The following is a 24,194-nucleotide window of genomic DNA, read 5'->3' as shown; positions in this document are numbered from 1 at the left end:
TCATCCTAGGAAAAAGACTCTCACTGTCCACCCTATCTAATCCTCTGATCATCTTGTATGTCTCTATTAAATCCCCTCTTAGCCTCCTTCTGTCCAATGAGAACAGATCCAAGTCCCTCAGCCTTTCCTCATGAGACCTTCGCTCCAGACCAGACAACATCCTGGTAAATCTCCTGCACCTTTTCCAATGCTTCCACATCCTTCCAGTAATGTGGCGACCAGAACGGCACACAGTACTCCAAGTGAAGTCTCACTAGCGTTTACAGTTGCAACTTGACGTTATGGCTCCGGAACTCGGATCTTCTACCAATAAAACCTTAAACACCGTATGCTTTCTTAACAGTACTATCAACCTGGGTGGCAACTTTCAGGGATCCATGTACATGGACACCAAAAATCCACACTACCAAGAATCTTTCCATTGACCCAGTATTCTGCCTTCCTGCTATTCTTCCCAAAATGAATCACCTCACATTTAGCTGCATTGAACTCCATTTGCCACTTCTCAGTCCAATTCTGCAGTTTATCCAAGTCTCCCTGCAACCTACAACATTCTTCCACACTGCCCACCATTCCACTGACTTTAGTATCATCTGTAAACTTAATAACCCACAATCCTCAGGAACCTTCCCCTTCTTAAGAATTGGGGAAATATTAGCTTCTTGCAAAGATGGTGGTAGGCATATAGGAGTGATTGTGCATTTCAAACATCGGCCTGACAGGATCCCTATAAACTCCTTGTAAAACTCACCTGGGAGACCATCAAGGCCAGGCGCTTTCCCACTTTAGAGTTGCCGAGCTGCCTGCTGTGTTTCCTGAACTGTCAAGGGGGCATTAAGGAAAGAGGACTGTTCCAAGGTTACCCCTGGGAGGCCCAAGCTCTTAAAAATAGGTTTCCATCTTTGCTCACCTGTCCTCGCAACCTTCAGACCAATACAATTCAGAGTAAAAACTCCGAAAAGCCTCATTAACCCTTTTGGCATTGTATGTAAGGACCCCAGCACTGTCTCTAATTTCAGTAATGGATTGGGGTGCACACTTTTTCCAAGTCAGACATGCAAAATATTTCCTGGCCTATCCCCATTCTCGAATAGCCTTTGTCTAGCAAAAGCAAGTTCTCTCTTTGCGGTTTGTGTAAATACAGAATTCGGAGCAGCCCAGAGGGCTGTGATCCGCTGTACTTGGTCACTGAAGGTCTCGCAAAATGTGCCGCCTCAGCAGCTTTCACCAGCGTCTCAAGTAGAAGTCGCTGTTCCCTCTTGTGTCATTTCCAGCTAGCCAAGTAGGAAATAGCTAATCCCTTAGAAAAGGCCTTAGCAGTCTCCCATAGCATAGATGGACTACTAGCCGTGCCTGAGTTGATAGTCAAAAACTACTGAAACACCCTCAAAAAGTATTCCACAAATTTGGAATTCTTGAGGAGAAAAGGATCCAGATGCTAGTGCCGTGAACCTAGCCTCTCACTCTTGGCCTTAACCTCCAAATATACCACCACATGATCAGAAATAGCTATGTTCCCAATTTTACAAGAATCCAGAAGGGTTGAGGGAGCCAGAAAAAGATCAATCCCCGTGTGACATTTACATGGGTTTGAAAAAAAAGGTGAAGTCCCTGCTGGTAGGGTGAAGACATTTCCAAATGTCCACCAGGCCCAACTCCTTGCATAAGTCAGTCACCTGCTTAGCCTGTGAAGAGATAGTCAGGGTCCACTTGGCATCTTGTCCACTGTTGGATCCAAAAGGCAATTGAAATCCCCCCTATAATAATGGTGCCGTGTTCTAAATGGCACACAACTTAGAGAAGTCACTAGTCAAAAATTTGAGGGAATGCGCCGGGCGACAGTAGACATTTAAGATGCCACGTTCCTCCCCATATATCAGGGCCTTAGGTATCACTAACTGCCCTTGCTCATCTTTCACCTACTTTAATAATGTGAATGGAAGATTTTTCTGGATAGGTATAGCCACTCCCCTACTTTTAGTAGTAAAGGATGAAAAGAATATTCGGTCATAACCCCCCTATTGTAACTTCAGGTGTTCCCCATCATCAAGATGGGTTTCCTGCAACAGGGCGATATCAACCTTTTCCCTCTTAAGGCTAGAAAGTACTTTGTTTCCTTTTAACAGGCGAATGACTTCCCTTGATGTTCCAGATGCACCATTTAACAAGCCATATCCCCTTTCAGAGACCCTTGAACCCCCGAGAGGGAGAACCCTGCTTGCAATGCGCCACGCACAAGTAAATGGAGACTCAAAGAGTCGTAAAATTGTTTATACAAAAACTACTATCGCTACCAAAAAATTACAAAGAAAACCAACTGTAAAACCTTGAACAGGAGACTCTTCCCCGCTGCCCATAGGATGCACTCAACCTACCTATCCCCCCCTTCACAGCTCCTTCAAGTCCAGACTGTGCCCAGCCATTGGTCAAATTAAACAAGTGAACAAAGAGGTGATCCTTAAATCAACAGATGACGAACAAATCAGGATAAGCACTCCACTCATCCCCAATTCCATGTCAACCTCAATTATGACTAAAAGAGAAAAAGAATCAAAAAAAGGGGAAACCAAAAAAAGGGGAAAACAAAAAAGCACCCATAAAATTTCCCATGATAAAACAACATATTCCAAAGTTTTTTTTGAAACAAATTATTAGGAAGAGAGGAAAAAAAAGGGAAAAGAGGACATACATGAACCATATTATTCAGATCAGTTGGTCTGTTTTAAAGTGTCCACTAAGTTCTTGGCTTTATTCGCCGAGTCAAACATATAAACTGAATCCTCGTGGCTGAAACGGAGCACCGCGAGGTACCTCATGGAGTGCTGGGTGCTCAGGTTCCTTTGCCTCTTCTTAACTTCATCAAAGGACTTTCTCTTTCGGATTACAGCTGCTGAGAAATCTTGAAAGAACATAATTTTTGACCCCATGTGTATCAGTGCCTGTGTCTCTTTCCTCAGTGGTCTGGAGGCTTCTATCACTTCTATCACGCTTTGCTTGTTCCTGTATGTGTCGAAGTGAACTAAGACCAGGCGGGGGCGCTGTCTGGCCCAAACCTGTGCACCGCCACCCGATAGGCCCTTTCACTGTGCAGCTGGCCGGACTCAATTTGAAGGCCCAGAACACTGTGGCAGCCAGTGTTCAAAGAAGCTGACTGCCCACCTTCTTCATCCTCGGGGAACCCAACAATCCACAGATTTGTCCTCTGACCTTGATTTTCGAGGTCGTCAACCTGAACTCGCAAGGCCCACGCTTGCTGTTCCAGGGCCTGGATCCACCCAGATGAGGACTCAATCGCCATTTCCAAGGCCATGGTTCGACCCTCCACCTCCTCCATCCGTGCCCCGAGGCCCTGGAGCTCCCATTCATGCTTTTGCAGCCTGGATGCAATGGGTTGGATCTGGGCACGGATCTTCTCGATGGCAGCGTCAAGTCTCTCCTTCGCTAATTCCTGCAGGTCCCTGCAATACCCCGGGGGGGTTCGGGAGAGGCCGATGCTGCACCCTCTGGCATGCCCGATGCTGCAGGGGAGTGTCCTCTGCTGCTGTTTGCTTGCTCCCTTTCCCTTTGGCATCCTTCCCACTCCAAAATATGAACAAATAAGTGTTCTCAAAGTTTTAAATTAACAATTCTCTCAAAGAAGTTAGCCAAGGATAGCAACAAATATCAATATGCCTTGGCTGTTAGGCAGAGCTGTCCATGGCAGTTCTAGTGAATTGCCACCATCTTGCAGAGACCTCTCTTCCCATTCTTAACCAGCATACCCATTGAAACACTGTACTCCTATCTTGGGAAACATCAGTAATGTAACCCCTCTTGTTCCTCACTGGAACATCCAGAAGGAGTGTCCACTCTTGAATCCTGATTCACTTAGTAGCCAGATCTAAAATGCATGAAACTTCTTACCAGGGTGACTGATTTACTGGTTGCCAGGCATAATTTTGGATTGGACCTCAAATAACCACCCACCTACATCTGTGAAACATAGAACTTAAGAGTCCTGTGCAAAAAAAAACGAAGGACGGCACAGTTGCTCAGTAGTTAGCACAGCTGCCTTACAGTGCGGGGACCCAGGTTTAATTCCATCCTCAGGCAACTGCCTGTCTGAAGTTTGCATGTTCTCCCCATGTCTGCGTGGGTTTCCTTTAGGTGCTTTGGTTTCTTCCCACAGGATTCTGGGTAATCCAAATGCAGGATGGGAAAGAATTGTGGCTGTAAGAGCAGTGTCTTTTTTGAGGTATTGGAACTGATTTCCTCGAATTCCAGGAGCAATAATTATAAGTTGCTGCATTGTTTTGCAACTTTAGAGGGAAAAATATCAAAAGAATGACACTTTAAAAAAGGAGGAAGAGAGACAAAGGCAAAGACCACATGGTCAGTGAGAGAGAAAGAAACCTGCACTGCTGTCTGACACAGCAGCGAATTTACACAGGAAGGGTTTAGAGGGATATGGGCCAAGTGCTGGCAAATAGGACTAGATTAAATTAGGATATCTGGTTGGCATGGACAAGTTGGATCGAAAGGTCTGTTTCCGTGCTGTACATCTCTACGATTTCATATGCTATTTAGGTGGTTTGGTAATGCTAAATTGCCCATAGTGTCCAGGGATTGTAGGTTAGGTGGATTAGCCATGGGAAATGTAGGGTTATGGGATGTGGATGGGTCTGGGTGTGATGTTCATCACAGGGGTGGTATGGGCTGAATGGCCTACTTCCGTACTGTCATGATCTTCTGAACCACAGATGCTGAAATCAGAAATAAGAACAGTTCTGAAGAAGGGGCACTGGACATGAAACGTTAAGTCTGCTGTCTTTTCCCAGCTGCTGCCAGAACAGTTGAATTTTTCCAACAATTTTGTTTAAGTGTTCTTTATCCTGTCATGTTGGATGCATTGATTTTTCCTTGCAGTGGAAGATAAGATGAATTCTATGTTTGAAGCTTTTCCAGTAGTTTCTGTGGATTTTAAAGAAAACTCCTCCTTCAGCCAGCAGGTGTCATCATGACTACAGATCTTACTATTTGAATGCAAATGGGTTGAATTTGACTTTTTTTCTTCAGCTATGCAGACATTCTGGTTCTACAACAAAAAGACTTGGGGAGAAAAAGCTTTACTGCACCTGTTTGTGTACACACAATGTAAAACTTCCACTGAGGACCACGTCTGCATACATAAGATTTTAATCGTGTATTGCTGCTTGCTGTCCTGCAGATATACTTTTACTTCTACGCAGTTTGTTGTAGTATGGGGAGGCTAAACAATCGGTGTGAAGTTTATTTAACTCGACAGGTGCATTTTCAAAAGGGTAGAAAATTTGAAGATTGTGTCCTGCCTTATTGAAGTTAATTGAGTACTCCAGATGTAGTTCAATAACTGCTTTTGATTCAAGGCAAGCCTTCATGAGAATCTAATCAGAGATCTGAGGTCTTGATCACAAGCCATATGTTTCACCCATGTGCTTTTCTCAAGAAAATAACAACAGTTTCAACCCCCAGGGATAAAGTGGATATCATTAACCAAATAAATATCTCTGGAGAGAGCATAGTTTCACTTTATTTAGTTTTAGGTTTTAAATGTCGTAATATGTTAGTCTGTGGTTTTAGCACACATGTTGTATCTGAAACATCATTGATTTCTAAATCCCAAAAGTTAATAGTTGGCAGACTTTTAATGCTTTGGCTGTCCTTGCTAAACAATCTGAGAAGGATGAAGGATAAGCAATGCCGTGCATATTTTTTAAAAAGTGCGTAACGAATTTTGTCACTTTTTTTTAAACAATGGTTTACCCAGCAGAATGGAACCAATAATAATACTTGGAACTGAAATGTGCAGATCCCTCAGGGTCACAAAGGATTGAACCTTTCTGATATTTATAATGAAATTGTTTCAAATAGTTCATGTCTAGTGTAACATAGTTCTTACTTTTCTTTCGTATTATGATCATTTATAGTCTTTTGTTAGAAGTACATTGGCAACCTCTTGTGAGGACATTCAGTGATTGACCTGCACAGTAAACAAAAGTAACAGATAACTCATTGATCCAGCAAGCCAGATTTCACAATGGAATTTTATTTTTAGATATCAATCTTTTTAGACACGTCTTGGGCAGATGGGACTTGAATCCAGGTCTTCTGGCCCAGCAGTAGACACATTATCACTGCACCACAAGAACCCTTCACTGACTTGTGATCTGGGATCTGACTTGTTCAGCATTGACGTCACCTGTGACCATCAACTGCCCTGCCATCCAAAGAAGTGCTGTCCCTAAATCAGATATATATCTACTTCTAATATTGACTACTTAAACCCAATTCATGCTGTAGTTTCCCACTGTGAGTAATACCACAAGCAGTGCTTATGAATAGAATGTTTAACCTCAATTTCAGTAGATCATATAAAAGCAATGTCATACTTGACTGCCTGGCAGTGCACTCATTCCCACACGTCTGCTAATGTTGCTCAGTAATCATAAGAGATGATGTCTGCAAGTGCAGCAGTGCAGGGATTATTGTAGCTTTGTGCCACCCCAACCATAAAAAAGCAGCTCACAATCACTCAGTGCTCAGCCCTCCAATCGTCGCTTAGTCAGAGAGATGTACAGCACAGAAACACACCCTTCGGTCCAACTCGTCCATGACAAGATATCCCAATTCAATCTAGTCCCACCTGCCAGCACCCAGCCCATATCCCTCCAAACCCTTCCTATTTATATCCCCATCCAAATGCCTTTTAAATGTTGAGGTTGTACTAGCCTCCACCACTTTCTCTGGCAGCTCATTCCTTACGTGCACCATCCTCTGCGTGAAAAAGTTGCCCCTTAGGTCTCTTTTTTTTTATATCTTTCCCCTCTCACCCTAAACCTATGCCCTTCTGGACTCCCCACCCCAAGGAAAAGACTTTGTCTATTTATCCTATCCATGCCCCATATGATTTTATAAATCTCTATAATGTCACCCCTCAGCCTCTGACCCTCCAGGGAAAAACAGTCCTAGCCTATTCAACCCTCTTCCTATAGCTCAAATCCTCCAACCCTGGCAACATCCTTGTAAGTCTTTTCTGAACCCTTCCAAGTTTCACAATATCTTTCTAATAGGAAGGAGACCAGAATTGCACGCAATATTCCAAAAGTGGCCTAACCAATGTCCTGTACAGCCACAACATGACCTCCCAACCCCTGTACTCAATACTCTGACCAAGAAAGGAAAGCATACCAAAAGCCTTCATCACTATCTTGTCTATCTGCAACGCCACTTTCAAGGAACTATGAACCTGCACTCCAAGGTTTCTTCGTTCAGCAACATTCCCGAGGACCTTACCATTAAGTGTATAAGTCCTGCTAAGATTTGCTTTCCCAAAATGCGGCACCTCGCATTTATCTGAGTTAAACTCCATCTGCCACTTCTCAGCCCATTGGCCCATCTGATCAAGATCCTGTTGTAATCGGAGGTAACCTTCTTCGCTGTCCTCTACACCACCAATTTTGGTATCATCAGCAAACTTACTCTTATGCTCACATCCAAATCATTTATATAAATTATGAAAAGTAATGGACCCAGCACAGATCCTTGTGGCACACCACTGGTCACAGGCCTCCAGTCTGAAAAACACCACCAACCTCTGTCTTCTACCTTTGAGCTCTTACCCACCAACCTGAGATATTAGCCCACTCAGTTACTGTAATTCACAGATACTATTGGCAGATTTACGTCACTTTGAATTTGTTTTTATTGTTGTTGTTACAACAGACCTGTTTTGAACAACTTGATTCAGCTTTGTCTCTGAAACAGTAACTTGTCGGGTGTAAATGGGTCCATTCCATTCAAATGGCCATTCTTCATGTTTGAGGCTGCAAGGTATTGGCTTCAGGAGAGGGCATTGCATTTGAGATCAGTTCTGTTCTATTCCACAATCCTGTCTTCTCCTGGGCGCCAAGGTGGATCTGAAAAGGGAACTCGACCTAATGTTCATCCTATCCACAGCAGCATGCTGTTTTGGCTCACTGTAATGATGCAGGAGCAAATTACCGCAGAAGCTGGAATCTGTACTGAAAACAAAAAAATGCTGAAACCACAGTGGGTCAGGCAGCATCAGTGGAGAAAGAAACAAGCTAACATTTCAAGCCTAGATGACTATTCATCAGAGCTGACGTGAAGTGTGGAGGGACAGCATTGATGCAGCAGTTGGGGGCAGCTGTTAGAATGTTGGGAAAGAAAGGGCGCTGGTAGTGCAGATTAAGTGATCAGTATGCAAGAATGGCAGAACTAGAAAGAACAGATGGTCCCACTGGAGTGGGGGGAGGGGAGACAGGATATGGTAATAGAGAACGCCACAAGTAAAGCTAAAATGGAAGAATGGGAGTGAGTTCACAATCTGAAGGTTTTGAACTCAATAAGAAGTCCAGAAGGTTGTAATGATGCACATTGCCCTATTTGACGAATAAGTAAGAAAAATGAACTATAGTTGGCAGTAAGCCCCCTCAAGCCTGCCGCACTGCTTATTAAAACCTTAGCTGATCCTCAACCTGAACATCACTTCCTGTTCAATCCTTTCAAGTCCAAAAATCTTTTGATCTTAGTCTTGAGTATACTCAACAACCAAGCATGCACAACTTTCTTGGGTAGAGAATTTCAAAGATTGACAGTTCTTTGAATGAAGAAATTTCTCCTTATCTCAATCTGAAATGGTCAAACCTTTGTTCTAAAACTCTTCCTAAATCTAGACTGTCTACTTGGGAAATAGCATATCACCCCAAAAAAAAAAATTAGTGTATATTTTAATGAAATCACCTCTCAATTTTATAAACTTGGAAGCATTAGCCCATTCTACTCCATCTTTTCTCATGGTGCAATTCCATCATTCCCAGAAGTAATCCAGTAAACCTTCATTGACCAAAACTGTACACAGTGCTCAGGTGGGATCTTACCAGAGTTCTGTAATATTGTATAACACTTCCTTAATCTTGTCTTCCAAATGCTGTGCATTATTTTTGAAAAGAATTCTTATTGATAACAAGGCGGTGGGGATGTAAGGGTAGTTTATGAGCTCTTAGCTTTATCGTTTTGATCATAATTGCTACTTTACTGATCAGCATAGTTACTTTAAAATTTTTTGTTTACCTGTTTTAGAATTACTTGTGAAAACACAGTAATGACTCATACTATCCCAGTCTATTACTTTTGGCACTGAATAGTTGCCAGGAAGCAACAGCATTTGGAATAAGTATTGAGAAATTATTTTTTGGTTTAATTCTGCTTAACCCCCAAGTAAATACTCCAATTCAGGCACATTGCCACTTTTAAAACATTTTTAATTGTTAAGATTGCAGGAAATTCTAAAGTGAACTATTCTGCCACAGTTGAGAACTGATAAAAGATCAAAGCGATGATGAAAGATATGATAGATTGTTTTGATGATACAGCGCATATCTCTCGCTTTGTGTACTAAATTCACTCTGTCCTGTGATTGTTAAATGTCTCCATATGGTAGACACTCTGGATAATATAAGAAGGGTGTTTGCTGCTAATTTAATGACATGAACAAGAAAAGCACACAGTGACAAAAATAATATATTACGTTACAAGAATTGTGCATTGATGATGAAGTTAATTCTTAGAATGATCATTAATCTTACTTGCATTTGAGCAGTTTATGAAATTTTGACCTTTAGACAAACGACCACCTTCAAAACTTCATGAGAGGGTTATACAAAATTTTGAACAACTTCAACACATTGTTAGTAGGAAAGGCACGAACAGACGTAATGCCCAGATGTAGCAATGTTCCACTTCATGACCTTGATTAAAGCTGACTTAATTTATCTCGTGTTTGGATATTTGCTCTCCAGTTGTATATATGTCAGCAGTTACAGTGCATAAAGTAAATAAATGATCACCTTTTCTGTAAGCAATGGAGATCTTTGTTGTACCAATAAGCTGTGTGTCTGTGTGTTCCCAGTTTACACTACCTCTGGTTGAAACAGTCATTTTGTCGCTGTTACGTCTTTCAATTATCAATATAAATCAAATATTTACAAAGGCCAGAAAGGTTTGTAAGCTGTGCAGTGGAAGGTTTTGAACTTAAAATGAAAAGTAATAGTGTAAAATATTAAAAGTACTATAACATGACCCTAGTCATATTATCGCTGGACAGTATAAATCCATAGACCCAGGCAATTGTCTGGGGACGGAAGTTTGAATCCCGCCACTGCCATCCTTACCAGGTCTGACCACATGTGACTCCAGACCCACAGCGATGTGGTTGACTCTTAACTGCCCTCTGGATATCTAGGTATGGGCAATAAATGCTGGCCTAACCAATGACACTCTCATCCTGTGAATTTTTTTAAAATGGTAAAAAAAATTGATTTTTACTATCTAGATAGCATTTATGGTGAATTTTCTAGATCCTTTGCTTGTAATAAATTAGAGGAAAGCTGTGTGTTTACTGCTATTTCTCCTTTTTGTTTTGGTGAAGATGAAATATAAAACGTTTACCAGAATTCTTTCAGATAACTGCAAAAGTCTCCTCTTGTATTAATGGAATTACAATTCCTGGACTATGAGCTTCTTTTGAACGCATTCGTTAGACACAAAATAATTTTTAAAAAAAATCCTAAATTGTAACATAGTTTAAAAGATGTGACATTAGAAATAGCAGAGCAAGTACTGAAAATTGCCATCTAATGTGTGGGCTCAGGGTAAGCTTCTAAAATGCTCAAATTTCCCTCTGGCAGTGTATGCCAGCAAAAGCTCCAAACACAATACTTTCTCAGGTGTTCATCCTATATTGCTTGTTTTAATAAATGAAAGGTATCAGATATTAAAGCTACAAGGCAGTGTTATTTGAATGAACATCTCTGTCTGTGGTTTCTAACTTTCATTATTTATGCTGAAATGCTGCCTTTTTAACTTTGACTGAGGCCTTTGGAATGGTAACTGATGAACTAATAGATACACCAACACTTGGACACGGCATAAATTCCAGAAAGAGCAAAGGATCGCAAAGCTCAAGAGCAGCTGATAGGAATTATGAAACTTGTCTCTATTTGATGCTCAGGAAATATCAGATTGTGTAAAGATATGAGGGAATTGCAATTCATAATAAGTGATCCAGAGAATGGGACTTCAATACTAACATCAGCCAAAGGCCATGCCAGTTGAAATAAGGGAAAGATCATTTTTGGCCCTTTGCTGGTAATGAGTTTAAAGAAAGATGACTGGGTTGACTATTTAAATTTTCCTCTTGAAAATGCGCCATCCAGGGTGTTTTTTTTCTCACCACTGATGTCTCATAATAAGATCGATCAATCTCCAGAATGCTGCCAATAAATTGTGGGCGGCACGGTGGCACAGTGGTTAGCACTGCTGCCTCACAGCGCCTGAGACCCGGGTTCAATTCCCGCCTCAGGTGACTGACTGTGTGGAGTTTGCACGTTCTCCCCGTGTCTGCGTGGGTTTCCTCCGGGTGCTCCGGTTTCCTCCCACAGTCCAAAAGATGTGTAGGGTCAGGTGAACTGGCCATGCTAAATTGCCCGTAGTGTTAGGTAAGGGGTAAATGTAGGGGTATGGGTGGGTTTCGCTTCGGCGGGTCGGTGTGGACTTGTTGGGCCGAAGGGCCTGTTTCCACACTGTAATGTAATCTAATCTAATCTAATCTAAATTATTGTGGATGCTTTGCTATGATGATAAACAGTATTGATTTAAAATTTGAAACTCAGGTCTGGTCGCATTAGGGGAGAAAGAAATGGAATTAACGTTTCAAATCCAGTAATTCTTCTTTGGAACTCAAGTAAAATTAATTTAGGAAAGGAAGAATAAAAACAGTTAAAAGACCAAAAGAACTGTGGATGCTGTAAGTCAGAAACGAAAATAGAAATTGCATAAAAGCTCAGCAGGTCTGGCAGCATCTGTGCAAATAAATCAGTGTTAACATTTCGGATCGAGTGATCCTTGTTCAGAACTTTCTCAAACTATATTGAGGAATTGCTTTTCCAGCAATTTCTGTTTTTGAATAAAAATTGTTAACATGGATAGACCGAATAAGGCTGTCCAGTCTGTGAGGGACCATGTACTGACTATGAGTAATAAAATTAGGTCCAGTGATGAGATATTATCCTATGTTCAAATAACAATTAGCCTTTGCCATTGTTACAAAACATTTTTTTTTTGAAAAGAGAAGTCAATTAGTTGTTGCTAGAAATTTTAACAAAATATTGATTTAGTTATCCAGGGCATTGAGAATTAAGATCTGAAAGGATCTGATACTAAACTGCCATTCCTCAGGTTTATGTACTGGATGTATTCTCTGGCATTGAATAATTTGTGCAGCTCAGGAATCTCTTGTTGATGGGACATTATTAAAGTTTGCATGTGCAAGAATATGAGAATGTGGCTTAAACATTTACAACGATAATAACTAATGGAGTTTGACTTTATTGAATTAAGTGTTATAAATAATCAAGAACTTCCAAACAGAAGTGCCAGATATTTATTTTGCATTTTAGACTTTGTTATGGTCTCCATCTCTGGTATTTATTACTTAATCCATTTCTGTTTAAGAATCAATTCTCAACTGGTCAGTTTGGGCGAGTAGTTCTTAACATGGTGCAAAAACGGACAATGCTGCCATTATCATCTTGGAAAATAACAGACAAGGTTTGGGTTGTAGCCATATCCACTATGAATGTAAATGTGACTGAGGCAATGGAAAAGATTTGCACCAAATGTTGAGTACTTATGAAGTATGTTTTGAAGTAATGTGGGGAAAGGCAACAAACAGCTAATGCACATCAAGGTATCACCAAGAGTAGTGTGATAAATGTCCAGATAATAGGTTTCATTGACTTTTTTTTGTGGGTTCAAGGTTGGCCAATGAAATCTCCCTCCTCCTCTTCACGATATTCCAATGGAATCTTTTATGTTCCACCAGGAAGAGTTTAATATTTTTGAAGACAACAGCACTGATACTATGGAGCTCCTTTATTGCTGCCATAAAGTGTCAGTTTTGATTTCATATGTTCAGTTCTCTGGAATGAGGCTTGAGCTGTCCAACCTCTGACTTGGGCACCAATGATATGACTGAGTCAGTACTGATGCCTATTTCTTCAGTGAGAAAATGGAAAGGAATACTAAAGGCGAGAGAAAGAACGACCTTACGAACAGCTGCAGCAATGAAAAGCACACCATAGAAATTGAGAAAATGGGAGACGTTGACAAAGACCTGTGCATCAGGCCTCAAATTAAAACCAAGTAATGTTGGTGAACTGTTTTTCACCCCTTTAGTGTTGTTGAGAGGTTTCCGAGGAATATAACTTGAGTGTTTGGGTGAGTGTTGGACAGCCAAGGAAAGGAGGTGAAACTACTCTTATGTGACTTCCCACTCTTAGCATCTTTCTGGGTCTCAGAATAACTTCTGCACAAGTACCTGAAAGAAACTTTGCATCCAGCTCCATTTAAGTCACAGAATATGAGTGGGTCCTGGAAAATCAGAAGGTAAATTACTATCCTGTATGGTACCAGCAGGACAAAGATTGGGTTGGGGTCTCTGAACACTGGTTGTGAGTTAAGACGGGGCTGTAGTAGGGCCTCTGAGTCTGGGGCTCCTCTGCTCCACTCACTTTTCTTTTGCTTCTTATCTTTTATTCTCCTCTATTTTTTCCTTTTATAAAAAATTTTGTTTTACTTACTACTTTGTGAAGAGCTTGGTCACGGCGACAGCATTAGCACGTCGGCCCAGCAGTGTGGACTTGTAGCAGTGACGTCAGGGACAAGTTTGGGTTTCTGCCAGCTCTGCATCATTGAGGCAGAATGATGGTTGCCGCACTAGAGGCGAGTTTGGTTTCCTGATGGCATTTTCGTCCAGTGCAGATTCGAGGAGACAGTGGCAGAGGTGACTTAGGCCCAGTACAAGCCCTAATAGCATCTCCAGCTGTTGCATTAGTGAGCTGGGCCCCAAGTGGACTCATGGCAACGGTGGAGTTGAGTATGGGTCAGTGTGGTACTAGGTGGCAATGGTTGCATCTGCTTTGGCAAGGTCCAGTGAGAATTCATAGTGGCTAGGGTGTCGGTAGAGGTGAGAAGGTGCTGAAGAGTGACTACTTTCATTCAGATAGTGGCACGGCAAAGGAGATTCCTACCTGGCCACCAGCCCCATGGCCCATGACTGATCACTTAACAAGAAGGACTGTAAAGTTGGAGACACTTCCTTTATTTTTTTCCGCCTTTGTTTTCTATGTTTTAGTTTAGTTTCCTGTGTTTTAAGGTGGTGCTGGAGAGTAGGGATTCTGTACAGTACCTTATACTGTATTTTTGTACCAAAATACACGTGACAATAAATAAATGAAATGAAATCAAGGCCTGTACCCGGAAACTGGGAATGCGATTGGACTGAGCATCCAGGTGGATTTGGGTTATACAAAGCACTGTTTGGATGCCTTCTAGCTTACCTGCACCCAACCAGAAATGTGCGAGAAGGAACGTTGGGTCCAAATTCTGACTTAGTAATGTGGTGTAGATTCTGAGAGTTGGTTACAACTGAGTGATAAAGCTTTCCAAGGTAATGGCTTAGATTGGGTAATCTCCATAATAAGACAATAGGATGCAGGAGCAGGAGGAGGCCATTCGGCCTACTGAGGCTACACAGTGATTCGATAGGATCATGGCTAACCTGATAATTCTCAACTCCTTTCCTGTCTTAATCCCTTGATTATTTAATGATAGGAAATCTGCCTAGCTCAGTGTCTAATATACTTAGCAATTCAGTCTTGACAGCCCTCTACAGACAAGCATTTTGCAGTTGTGTGCATTTCAAATGTTGCCAGCTAAGAACTGTCCATAATTTGTTGATGGTGCACAGCAATGTTTTCCTTGCTCATAATAGATTTATTTTTGCATTGTGTAATTTATTCTTGGTTTTTGAGTAGGATAATTCGATAATAATTGACTAGATTGCCCACTGTTTTATAATATAGAACTGTATAGCACTGTACAGGCCCTTCGGCCCACGATGTTGTGCTGGCCTTTTATCCTACTGTCAGATCAGGCTAATGTACATACCCCTCATTGTACTAACTTCCATATGCCTATCCAGGAGTCGCTTATATGTCCCTACTGTATCTGACTCTATTACCATTGCTGGCAATGCATTCCATGCACCCACCACTCTGAGTAAACATAGAACATTGAACATTACAGCGCAGTACAGGCCCTTCGGCTCTCGATGTTGCGCCGACCTGGGAAACTAATCTGATGCCCATCTAACCGACACCGTTCCATTATTGTCCCTAAGGATGTCCAATGCCCATTTAAATGCCCTTAACATCAGCAAATCTACTACTGTTGCAGGCAGGCCATTCCACACCCCTATACTCTGAGTAAAGAACCTATCCCCAAGATCTATCACCCCTCAATTTAAAGCTATGTCCCCTCATGTTCGCCTTCACCATCCCAGGAAAAGGCTCTCACTGTCCACCCTATCTAACCCTCTGATTATCTTAAAAGCCCTGATTAAGCACCTTTCAATTTTCTTCTCTCCAGCAAAAACAGCCTCAGTTCCCTCAGCCTTTCTTCATAAGACCTTCCTTCCATACTAGGCAACATCCTAGTAAATCTTCTCTGAACCCTTTCCAAAGCTTCCACATCCTTCCTATAATGACCAGAACTGTACACAATACCCCAGGTGTGGCCTTATCAGTATCTTGTACAGCTGAGGCATGACCTCGTGCCTCTGAAACTCAATCTCCCTACCAATAAATGCCAATACATCATATGCCTTCTGAACAACCCTATCAACTTGGGTGGCAACTTTTAGGGATTTGTGCACCTGGACACAGATCTCTGTTCATCTACACTGCCAAACGTTTCACCGTCAGCCCAGTACTCTGTATTCCTGTTAGTTCTTCTGAAGTGAACTACCTCACACTTTTCCGCCTTTAACTCCATTTGCCATTTCTCCGCTCAGCTCTGCATCTTATCTATGTCTCTCTGTAACCCACAACACCCTTTCACACTATCCACAACTCTGCCTACCTTCCTGTCAGCCGCAAATTTACTAACCCATCCTTGTCCAGATCATTTATAAAAATGACAAACAGCAGTGGTCCCAAAACAGATCCTTGCAGCACACCACTGCTAACTGAGCTCCAGGATGAACATTTCTAATCAACCATTACCCTCTGTCTTCTTTAAGCTAGTCAATTTCTGATCCAAAAGAACTGACCGCTGAAATCTCCCCTAACCCTTCCTCCAATTACCTCGTGATAGATATTTCTGCCATGGGAAAAAGTCTCTGGCTATCCACTTTATCTGTGCCTCTCAACATCTTGTATACTTCTATCAGGTTACCTCTCATTCTTCTTTGCTCCAAAGCTGATAAACTCCAGTAGACCTGCCAGGATACTTTTGGAAAGTCGCAAACATAATACCATTTTTTTTAAGGAAAGAGTGAGTGAGAATTGAATATGGTGTTGGGAGGTCACTTTGCGGCTGTACAGGACATTGGTTGGGCCATTTTTGGAATATAGCATGCAATTCTGGCCTTCCTATCAGAAGGATGTTGTGAAACTTGAAAGGGTTCAGAAAAAATTTACAAGGATGTTGCCAGGCTTGGAGGATTTGAGCTGTAGGACGACGTTGAATAGGCTGGGGCCGTTTTCCCTGGAGTGTTGGTGGCTGAGGGGTGACCTTATAGGTTTATAAAATCATGAGGGGCATGGATAGGATTAATAGATAAGGTCTTTTCTCTGGGGTGGGGGAGTCCAGAACTGGAGGACATAGGTTTAGGGTGAGAGGATAAAGATATAAAAGGGACCTAAGGGGCAGCTTTTTCACAGAGCTGCCAGAGGAAATGATGGAGGCTAGTACAATTACAGCATTTAAAAGGCGTCTGGATGGATATATGAATAGGAAGGGTTTAAAGGGATCTGGGCCAAGTGCTGGCAAATGGGACTAGATTAGGTTAGAATGTCTGGTTGGCATGGACGAGATGAACTGAAAGGTCTGTTTCTGTGCTGTACATCTCAATGACTCTGAGTGTGAGAATGAGAAAAGTCCTAGGTCCCTCAAGCTTTTCCATAAGATATGCTCTCCAGTCCAGGCAGCTTCTTTGTAAATCTCCTCTGCACTCTCTAAAGCTTCCACATCTTTCCTATAATGAGGCGACCGGAACTGAACACAATATTCCAAGTGTGGTCTAACCAGGACACAACCAGAGCTGCAGCATAACCCTGTGGCTTTTAAACTCAATCCCCTGTTAATGAAAGCCAACACATCATACACCTTCTTAACAACCCTGTCAACCTGGGTGGCAAATTTGAGGGATCTATGGACATTTATACTCCAGACTGCCAAGAATCCTGCCTTTAACCTTGTATTCTGCATTCAAATTCAACCTTCCAAAGTGAATGATGTCAAATTTTTCCAGGTTGAACTCCATCTGCCACTTGTCAGCCCAGTTCTGCATCCTATGAATGTCTCGTTGCAACCTACAACAGTCCTCCACACTGTCCACAACTCCACCAACCTCTGTGTCATCGGCACATTTACTAGCCCACCCTTCCACTTCCTCATCCAGGTCATTTATAAAAATCAAAAAGAGCAGAGGTCTCAGAACTGATCCCTGTGGAACACCACTGACCACCGAGCTTCAGGCTGAATGCTGGATCCCAAGGAAACCTAAATAGAAAGCAGGTCATAACACCAGTGCTTCGCCAGAGGCTCACTGATGATGTTACTTAGTATGGTGATGAAACGTCTTAAAAAGAACCTTCCAGCTCAACGAGCAAACCTACATCTAGGCTGAATACTTACCATCTACCACCACCCTCTGTCTTCCATGGGCCAGCCAGTTCTGTATCCAGACAGACAGGTCTCCCTGTATCCTATTCCTCCTCACTTTCTAAATGAGCCTACCATGGGGAACCTTATCAAACGCCTTGCTAAAATTCATGTATACCACATCCACTGCTCTACCTTCATCAGCGTGTTTTGTCACATCATCGAAGAATTCAATAAGGTTTTTGAGGCATGACCTGCTCCTCTCAAAACCATGCTGACTATCTCTAATCAAACTATGGTTTTCCAAGTAATCATAAATCCTGTCTATCTTTCCTACCCATATAATGGGCTGAACCTTCCTGTATTTTAGAAAAGTATTGATTTTGGGAAGTTTCATGGCAGGATTCCCGCCGTGAAACATGGCAACTTTTTTCTCACAATTCTCCCATGTTCACATTGTTAATTATGGATCACTCCTCCAAAGCATTGCAATCTTGTGATCAGCAGGGGTGGCAAAATCCACCCATGCCAGGATCTTCTGAAACTCACTCCAAGACTACCATATTTAAACCCCAATTGCTCACCATTTCAGAAGCTGCCAGCCAGTAACTGCACATTGTTTTTGGCAGTAAAATTCCAAAAGACAATGCTAGGAGGGGGGAAATCATCAGACCACTTCATCCATAGGGGCCTGAAGGCTCTGGTAGACGGGGTGCTGGAAAGGAGATTTGTCCTTTTTACTCTGCATTGCCCAAAGAGACCACAGCAACAGATTCTGCAGGCCTAATCTGAAAGAACCACCAGGGCAGTGCAGTGTCCACACTCCATAGGAACACCTTTAATGGCCATTCTTTGCAATTCTTCACATCATTCAGATGCTGTGATGCCTGATGACTTCATATCATGTAACATTTTGCATTATAATTGAATTTTGAAACTGGAGCCTCTGTCAACCACCGAAGCATTTTGTATATCTTAGCATGCAGTTAAAAATGTCCTGTCTTATTTCAGGCCTGAAAGAAACAACAGAAGCAATAGTAAAGAAGAAAATAGAGAAAGGTAATGTACTGACTCCATGGGAACAATACTTGGAGAAGAAAAAAGAGAAAAGGCAACAGAAGAGAAAGAAAAAGACGAAAACTGAAGATCAGGAGGTAATTATAATTTATAATGTTGATATCTTATTTCCTCCTCATTGCAAAGAAAATGAGGCAAAGTTGGTGATCCTTGATACAAATACGATAAATTTCTGGTGAGTAGCAAATATTGGCTGGTCCCCAAAGACCGTTCTGTTTACTTCAAAACCACGTCCCATGCTTAAATAATCTTTTTAATTTATAACTTGAATGACAATTGGGGTATCAGCCTTTTTTTAAAAAAAAGGCAGGCAGCATATTTTTAATCTTTGTGCGACTGCCAGGATAAACATCATTAAGAGTCTTCTGTGATTAGAGCAAAATAAACATCTTCTTGATCCACCCAGAAAGTTGGAAACTCACTTTGATCATTCAAATTTGTCAAGTTTAGGAATGTGCATGCTTAATTTCACTGTTTGGACATTTTCAGAAGAGAAGTAAATATTGGATTAGTGTCTCATACTTGTTTGATTCATGCTTTTCAACATGATTGTTGGTAGGATCTTTCTGTTAACTGGATGATGGGGTTATGATGCCTTTCATTAAATTGTCCATTAACCCAAATTTCAGCAAAATTCAAACTGATCCAAATTATTTGAATTAAGAAATAGCCTTTTAAATCCCTGTTTTCGTACATGTCTACGATTCTGCATTGTAATATTCCTCTTGTAACTTTTTTTCTAAATAGAGAAGATGGAGGGGTGAAACATACTTTGAAAGTTGAAAAATCAGTAAATAAATGGTTTACATGAAAAGAATAAATAGACCCTGTTTAAAAAAAAAATTGGAAGGATAGTCTGGCCTAATGGGAATTATGCAATAAACTGCAACTCAACATCGGAAGAGGGTAAACCAATGTATCAAATTCCTATTGAAGTTGTAAAATGAGAAATCCCTGAGTTTCCAGCTGAATTGCTTTGGTGATTTCCATTTTATGGATGTTGAAACTCAAGTGCTGGCAATCTGTTAAATTAATACTTTAAACGTTTGAAGATAGTGGGGGGTGGGGTGTTTGGCAACCTGATTTAAAAGTTTCAATTTACACACTTCTGAGAAGAAGCCTAGCAATTTGGCCAAATCATGCGTATTGCACAGGATTGGAATTTTCTCTTCTAAATCTTGCAGATGTGTGATTGAAACGGGCCTCTTATGAAAGGTGCTGAGGGAATTTAGTTTTCAAAAGATCAAGGAGGATAATAGCATCATATGTGTTCCAGATGCTTTGGATAATTTTGTGAAGAAAGTTGCCATAATAGGTGATCAAGCAAAATTGATTACTCCCCTTTGCTGGTTTATTTAACACTATCAAGCAATTGGTTTCTTATGAGTGTAGGGAAAAATCAATTTGTAACAATTTGCATTCAATTCTGTTAAAAAAAGGTTTTATCAAAGCTTTGCATCTCACACTCATCAGGACAATTCGCAAGAATACCAATTTAAACTACAGGATGAAAGGAGAATGTAAATTAGATGGGAAGTTGATTGTGGTCGAGGCAATATCATGGAGAATATATCAATTCAATGATGATTAACAGTTAATTCCTATGCATTATTTAAATTTTAAACCAGGCTACTTGACTCTAATAAGCCAAGGTATTACCCTGAGAAATGAACCAGCGAATAATTGTCACATAGTTTGTTGAGTTGAAACAGTGATATATATGACCTTTGAGCCCGAAAATCTATTTTAAAATTAGTTATCAATATAATTCCTCACTCATTTGGGATTATCCTGCAAATATTGGGATATGTTGTTTATACGATCTGTCAGTCTTTGTGACATACAAATCTAGCAAAGTTATCAGGTTTGGCCCTTCCATGTGGCAGCACTGTCCAGTTTGTCACTATGATGTGCAAACAAATTCTTTATTTGATCCATTAGTTGCTATCTAATATTTATTTCTCCTTGCCTGGACTCATTCTCAAGTATGAAGTTTCTCCTCATCCATCCTGTTGAAATCCTTGGTAATTTCAAAGAATGTAATTTGGACTATACATTTCCATCACTAATTTGTCATTGTGATCCAACTGCACATATACAGTCTCACGCCAGCTCTTATCTTCTGCCTGTGTAAGATTTTAACTCTGAAAATTCTTCTCATCAAACTAATTTCAGTGACAAAGAAAGGCAAAGCATCTACCCACAGAAACACAAAGGTGACTCAATAATAAGAAAATAGAAAATATTGTCCTTGTAAAAATAGCAAGAATTTTATTCGCATATCATCACTAATATAATTGGGGCTCCCTGTTTTATTTCTCTTCCTCCCGTCCAGCCACCGACAGACAAACCCCCTATTCTTTTTCAGCTTTACAACGGAGAGTAGGAATCTCAATGATTCCCATATACAAACACCAAAAACCTTATATTCTGTGTCACCTTAAACATCAAAAATATTCCAACTAACTTCCCAGAAATATAAATAAAGCCAAAAGCCAAGCCAAAGAAGGAGCTATTGCCTTTTGCCTGAATGGTTGAATCTATATAGAGATGGCACCATCACAGATGAAGCCACCTGAATTCAGTCTCCTCATAAGTTGTCTTCCCCAACATAACTGAAATTTGCATCCTTTCAATTCCATTAACATGTTTGTAAATCTCCAGTTCTTCAATATCTTTTAGCTAATACAGGTCATTCTGCTGCAACAGTTGTGTTTCTCTGCAACCTTGCACTGTAGAAAATCGCGCTGTAGAAGATGCTCCACCCATTCAGTACAAAGTTTGCATTATCCAAACAATTCGTAAATTATGTTATAGCCAATTTGTGCTGACGTTATAGCAGAACGATTTGTCTGGAAATGAAAATTGTACACAGTACTTTGTGTGATCCAACCAAGTTTCTGCTTTTTGTTTTCTGAAATGAAATAGAAAATGCTGAAAATACACAGCAGGTCAGGTAGCATTTGTGGAATGAGATAAGTTAATACGCTGCTCCTGGAAGCAGGAAGCTTGGAAGGCAGAGGAACTTAATTGAATGAGAGCGAAAAATCAGCTTCTCAATGGTGGGATAAAACTAAGTTTGCAGAAATTCAAAGACAAGTTAAGTATTCCAATGACATGCACCTGCATGTTGCATATTCTTATTAAAGGGCAATCTTGCCTGTATTAAGTATATCTTTCCGATTACGTTATATGTGAGTGAGAAATACACGCTTTCAGATTCACAACTACATACACTGGTGGACAGCCAATGTGATAGTATACTTGTTGGAATTAGAGGAGCAGCAGCAGTTTTTCTCTCTTTAGGGAAGATGATGATAGGTGGTGATTTCAACCAGATAGTGGCACTTAGAAGATAACAGGGCAGGGCTGTCGTATAGAGCGAGACTGCAGACTAAGGGGCAGAGAGCAGGGTTGTCTAAGGACAAAGGCATCTTTGGAATGGTGGGCATGTGTTTGGGAAGCAAGGACATGTTTCATTTGATGCTGAAGCCTACAGCCCAATCTCCTTATTTACATGCCTCTGCACTCTAGGGGGAATCCATGTTCTAATGGCATTGTGGGTCCGCCTATAGCGGTTCAAGATGGCTCATCACCTTTTCGAGGGCAATTAGGGACGGGCAATGAATGCTGGCCCAGCCAACAACACCCACATCCCATGAGTGAATCAAAAAAAAGCAACCACTTACACTGCTTGAACCCTTGTGATTGTCACCTTTATTGCAACTACAAGTGCCACTTACCCTTGTGGAACCCAGCAGATTTATTCATAATCTTTGGCACAAGACCCAGATTCTATTATGGGGTCTAGGCTCCAAATCAGCAGGTTGTCTGGACAAGCAAGAGAGCCTTCAATGGCTATCTTTGGGAAACAGGACACCCTACCTTTCCCAATAATCCTGGAGTAAAACATACATTGTGCTCTCATTGAACCATGGGGCCATTCTTTTACCTTCAACTATGTCTCAGAGAAGACATCAATGGGTGGGGATCAGATGATTCTGCCAGAGTACCACTCCTTGCATACATCCTATCTTTGTGTCTTTTAAATATGGCACTTGACCCATGAAGCAACAGCAGCGATGCCAATCCCCTGCCTGCCCCCTACTGCCAAATCATTATGCTCCTCAAACTTGCATAACTAATTGGCTAGCCACTGTTTCAATGTGTGTGTCCAGCCATCTTAGCTGAGGGAAAGTGTCACTCACTTCCTGTTATATCACTGACAACCTCAATGCTATCAAGCAGACACCACACAATGTTTCAAGTTAATTCTTCTAAAAATGGTGGACAGCCGGTGTAATAGTATACTTGTTGGAATTGGAGTGAGCAGCAGCAGTTTTTCTCTCTTTAGGGAAGATAAATCTACATGCTTTATGGCCATATCAATCAATGTTGCTACTTCAAACAACTTGTGCATCTGTATTCCCAGATTACTTTGCTCCTCTATCTTCCTTTCCTTCCAAGTGATTAGTGGCCTCTTTATGCTACTAAACCGAGCCACCTCTCATTTCAAAAGAAAAAAACATTACTTTCAGTTGTATAGCATTTTGTAACTACTGATGTCTCTCAGTGCTTCAGAGCCAATAAAATACTTTTTTTGAAGTTTAATGTTGTAACTTAGGATACATCTCTGTATTGAATTTAATTTGCCATTTAGTTGCCTTCTTTGGAAGTCCAATTCTTCTTGTATTTTGATACAGTCCTGTACATTATTAGCTAGAGTCATAGAGATGTACGGCATGGAAGCACACCCTTCGGTTCAACTTGTCCATGCCAATCAAGTATCCTAAATTAATCTAGCCCCATTTGCCAGCATTTGACCCATATCATGGCACGGTGGCACAGTGGTTAGCACTGCTGCCTCACAGCGCTAGAGACCCGGGTTCAATTCCCGCCTCAGGCGACTGACTGTGTGGAGTTTGCACGTTCTCCCCGTGTCTGCGTGGGTTTCCTCCAGGTGCTCCGGTTTCCTCCCACAGTCACAAAGATGTGCAGGTCATTGCTAAATTGTCCGTAGTGTTAGGTAAGGGGTAAATGTAGGGGTATGGGTGGGTTGCGCTTCGGCGGGGCGGTGTGGACTTGTTGGGCCGAAGGGCCTGTTTCCACACTGTAAGTAATCTAATCTAATCTAATCTAATCACTCTAAACCCTTACTATTCGTGTACCCAACCAGATGCCTTTTAAATGTTGTAAGTGTACCAGCCTCCACCATTTTCTCTGGCAGCTCATTTCATACATGCACCAGCTCCAATCCCAATTCGGTATCATCTTTATATTTTGATGGTATATATACCAATTCCTGACTCCCCCACTTTCCAACATTCCAAGAACTCGCCTAAGGATTCCTA

General features: G+C 41.3%; 1 protein-coding gene across 2 annotated transcripts in view; it reads left to right on the top strand.

Moving 5' to 3' along the window:
* The window catches only part of esf1 (ESF1, nucleolar pre-rRNA processing protein, homolog (S. cerevisiae)), a 74,928-nt gene that overhangs the window by 35,277 nt on the left and 15,457 nt on the right, over nt 1-24,194 (top strand). For both annotated transcript variants that reach the window (XM_043696627.1, XM_043696628.1), the window contains exon 10: nt 18,778-18,920. In XM_043696627.1, coding sequence (XP_043552562.1) covers nt 18,778-18,920 — 143 coding nt within the window. The remainder of the gene's footprint in view (nt 1-18,777; nt 18,921-24,194) is intronic.

Source organism: Chiloscyllium plagiosum, chromosome 9, assembly GCF_004010195.1.
Source record: "Chiloscyllium plagiosum isolate BGI_BamShark_2017 chromosome 9, ASM401019v2, whole genome shotgun sequence".
In the NCBI taxonomy this organism is placed as follows: domain Eukaryota; kingdom Metazoa; phylum Chordata; class Chondrichthyes; order Orectolobiformes; family Hemiscylliidae; genus Chiloscyllium; species Chiloscyllium plagiosum.
Note: the sequence above shows the minus strand (reverse complement) of the source record. Positions and strands in the feature narration are given on the sequence as shown.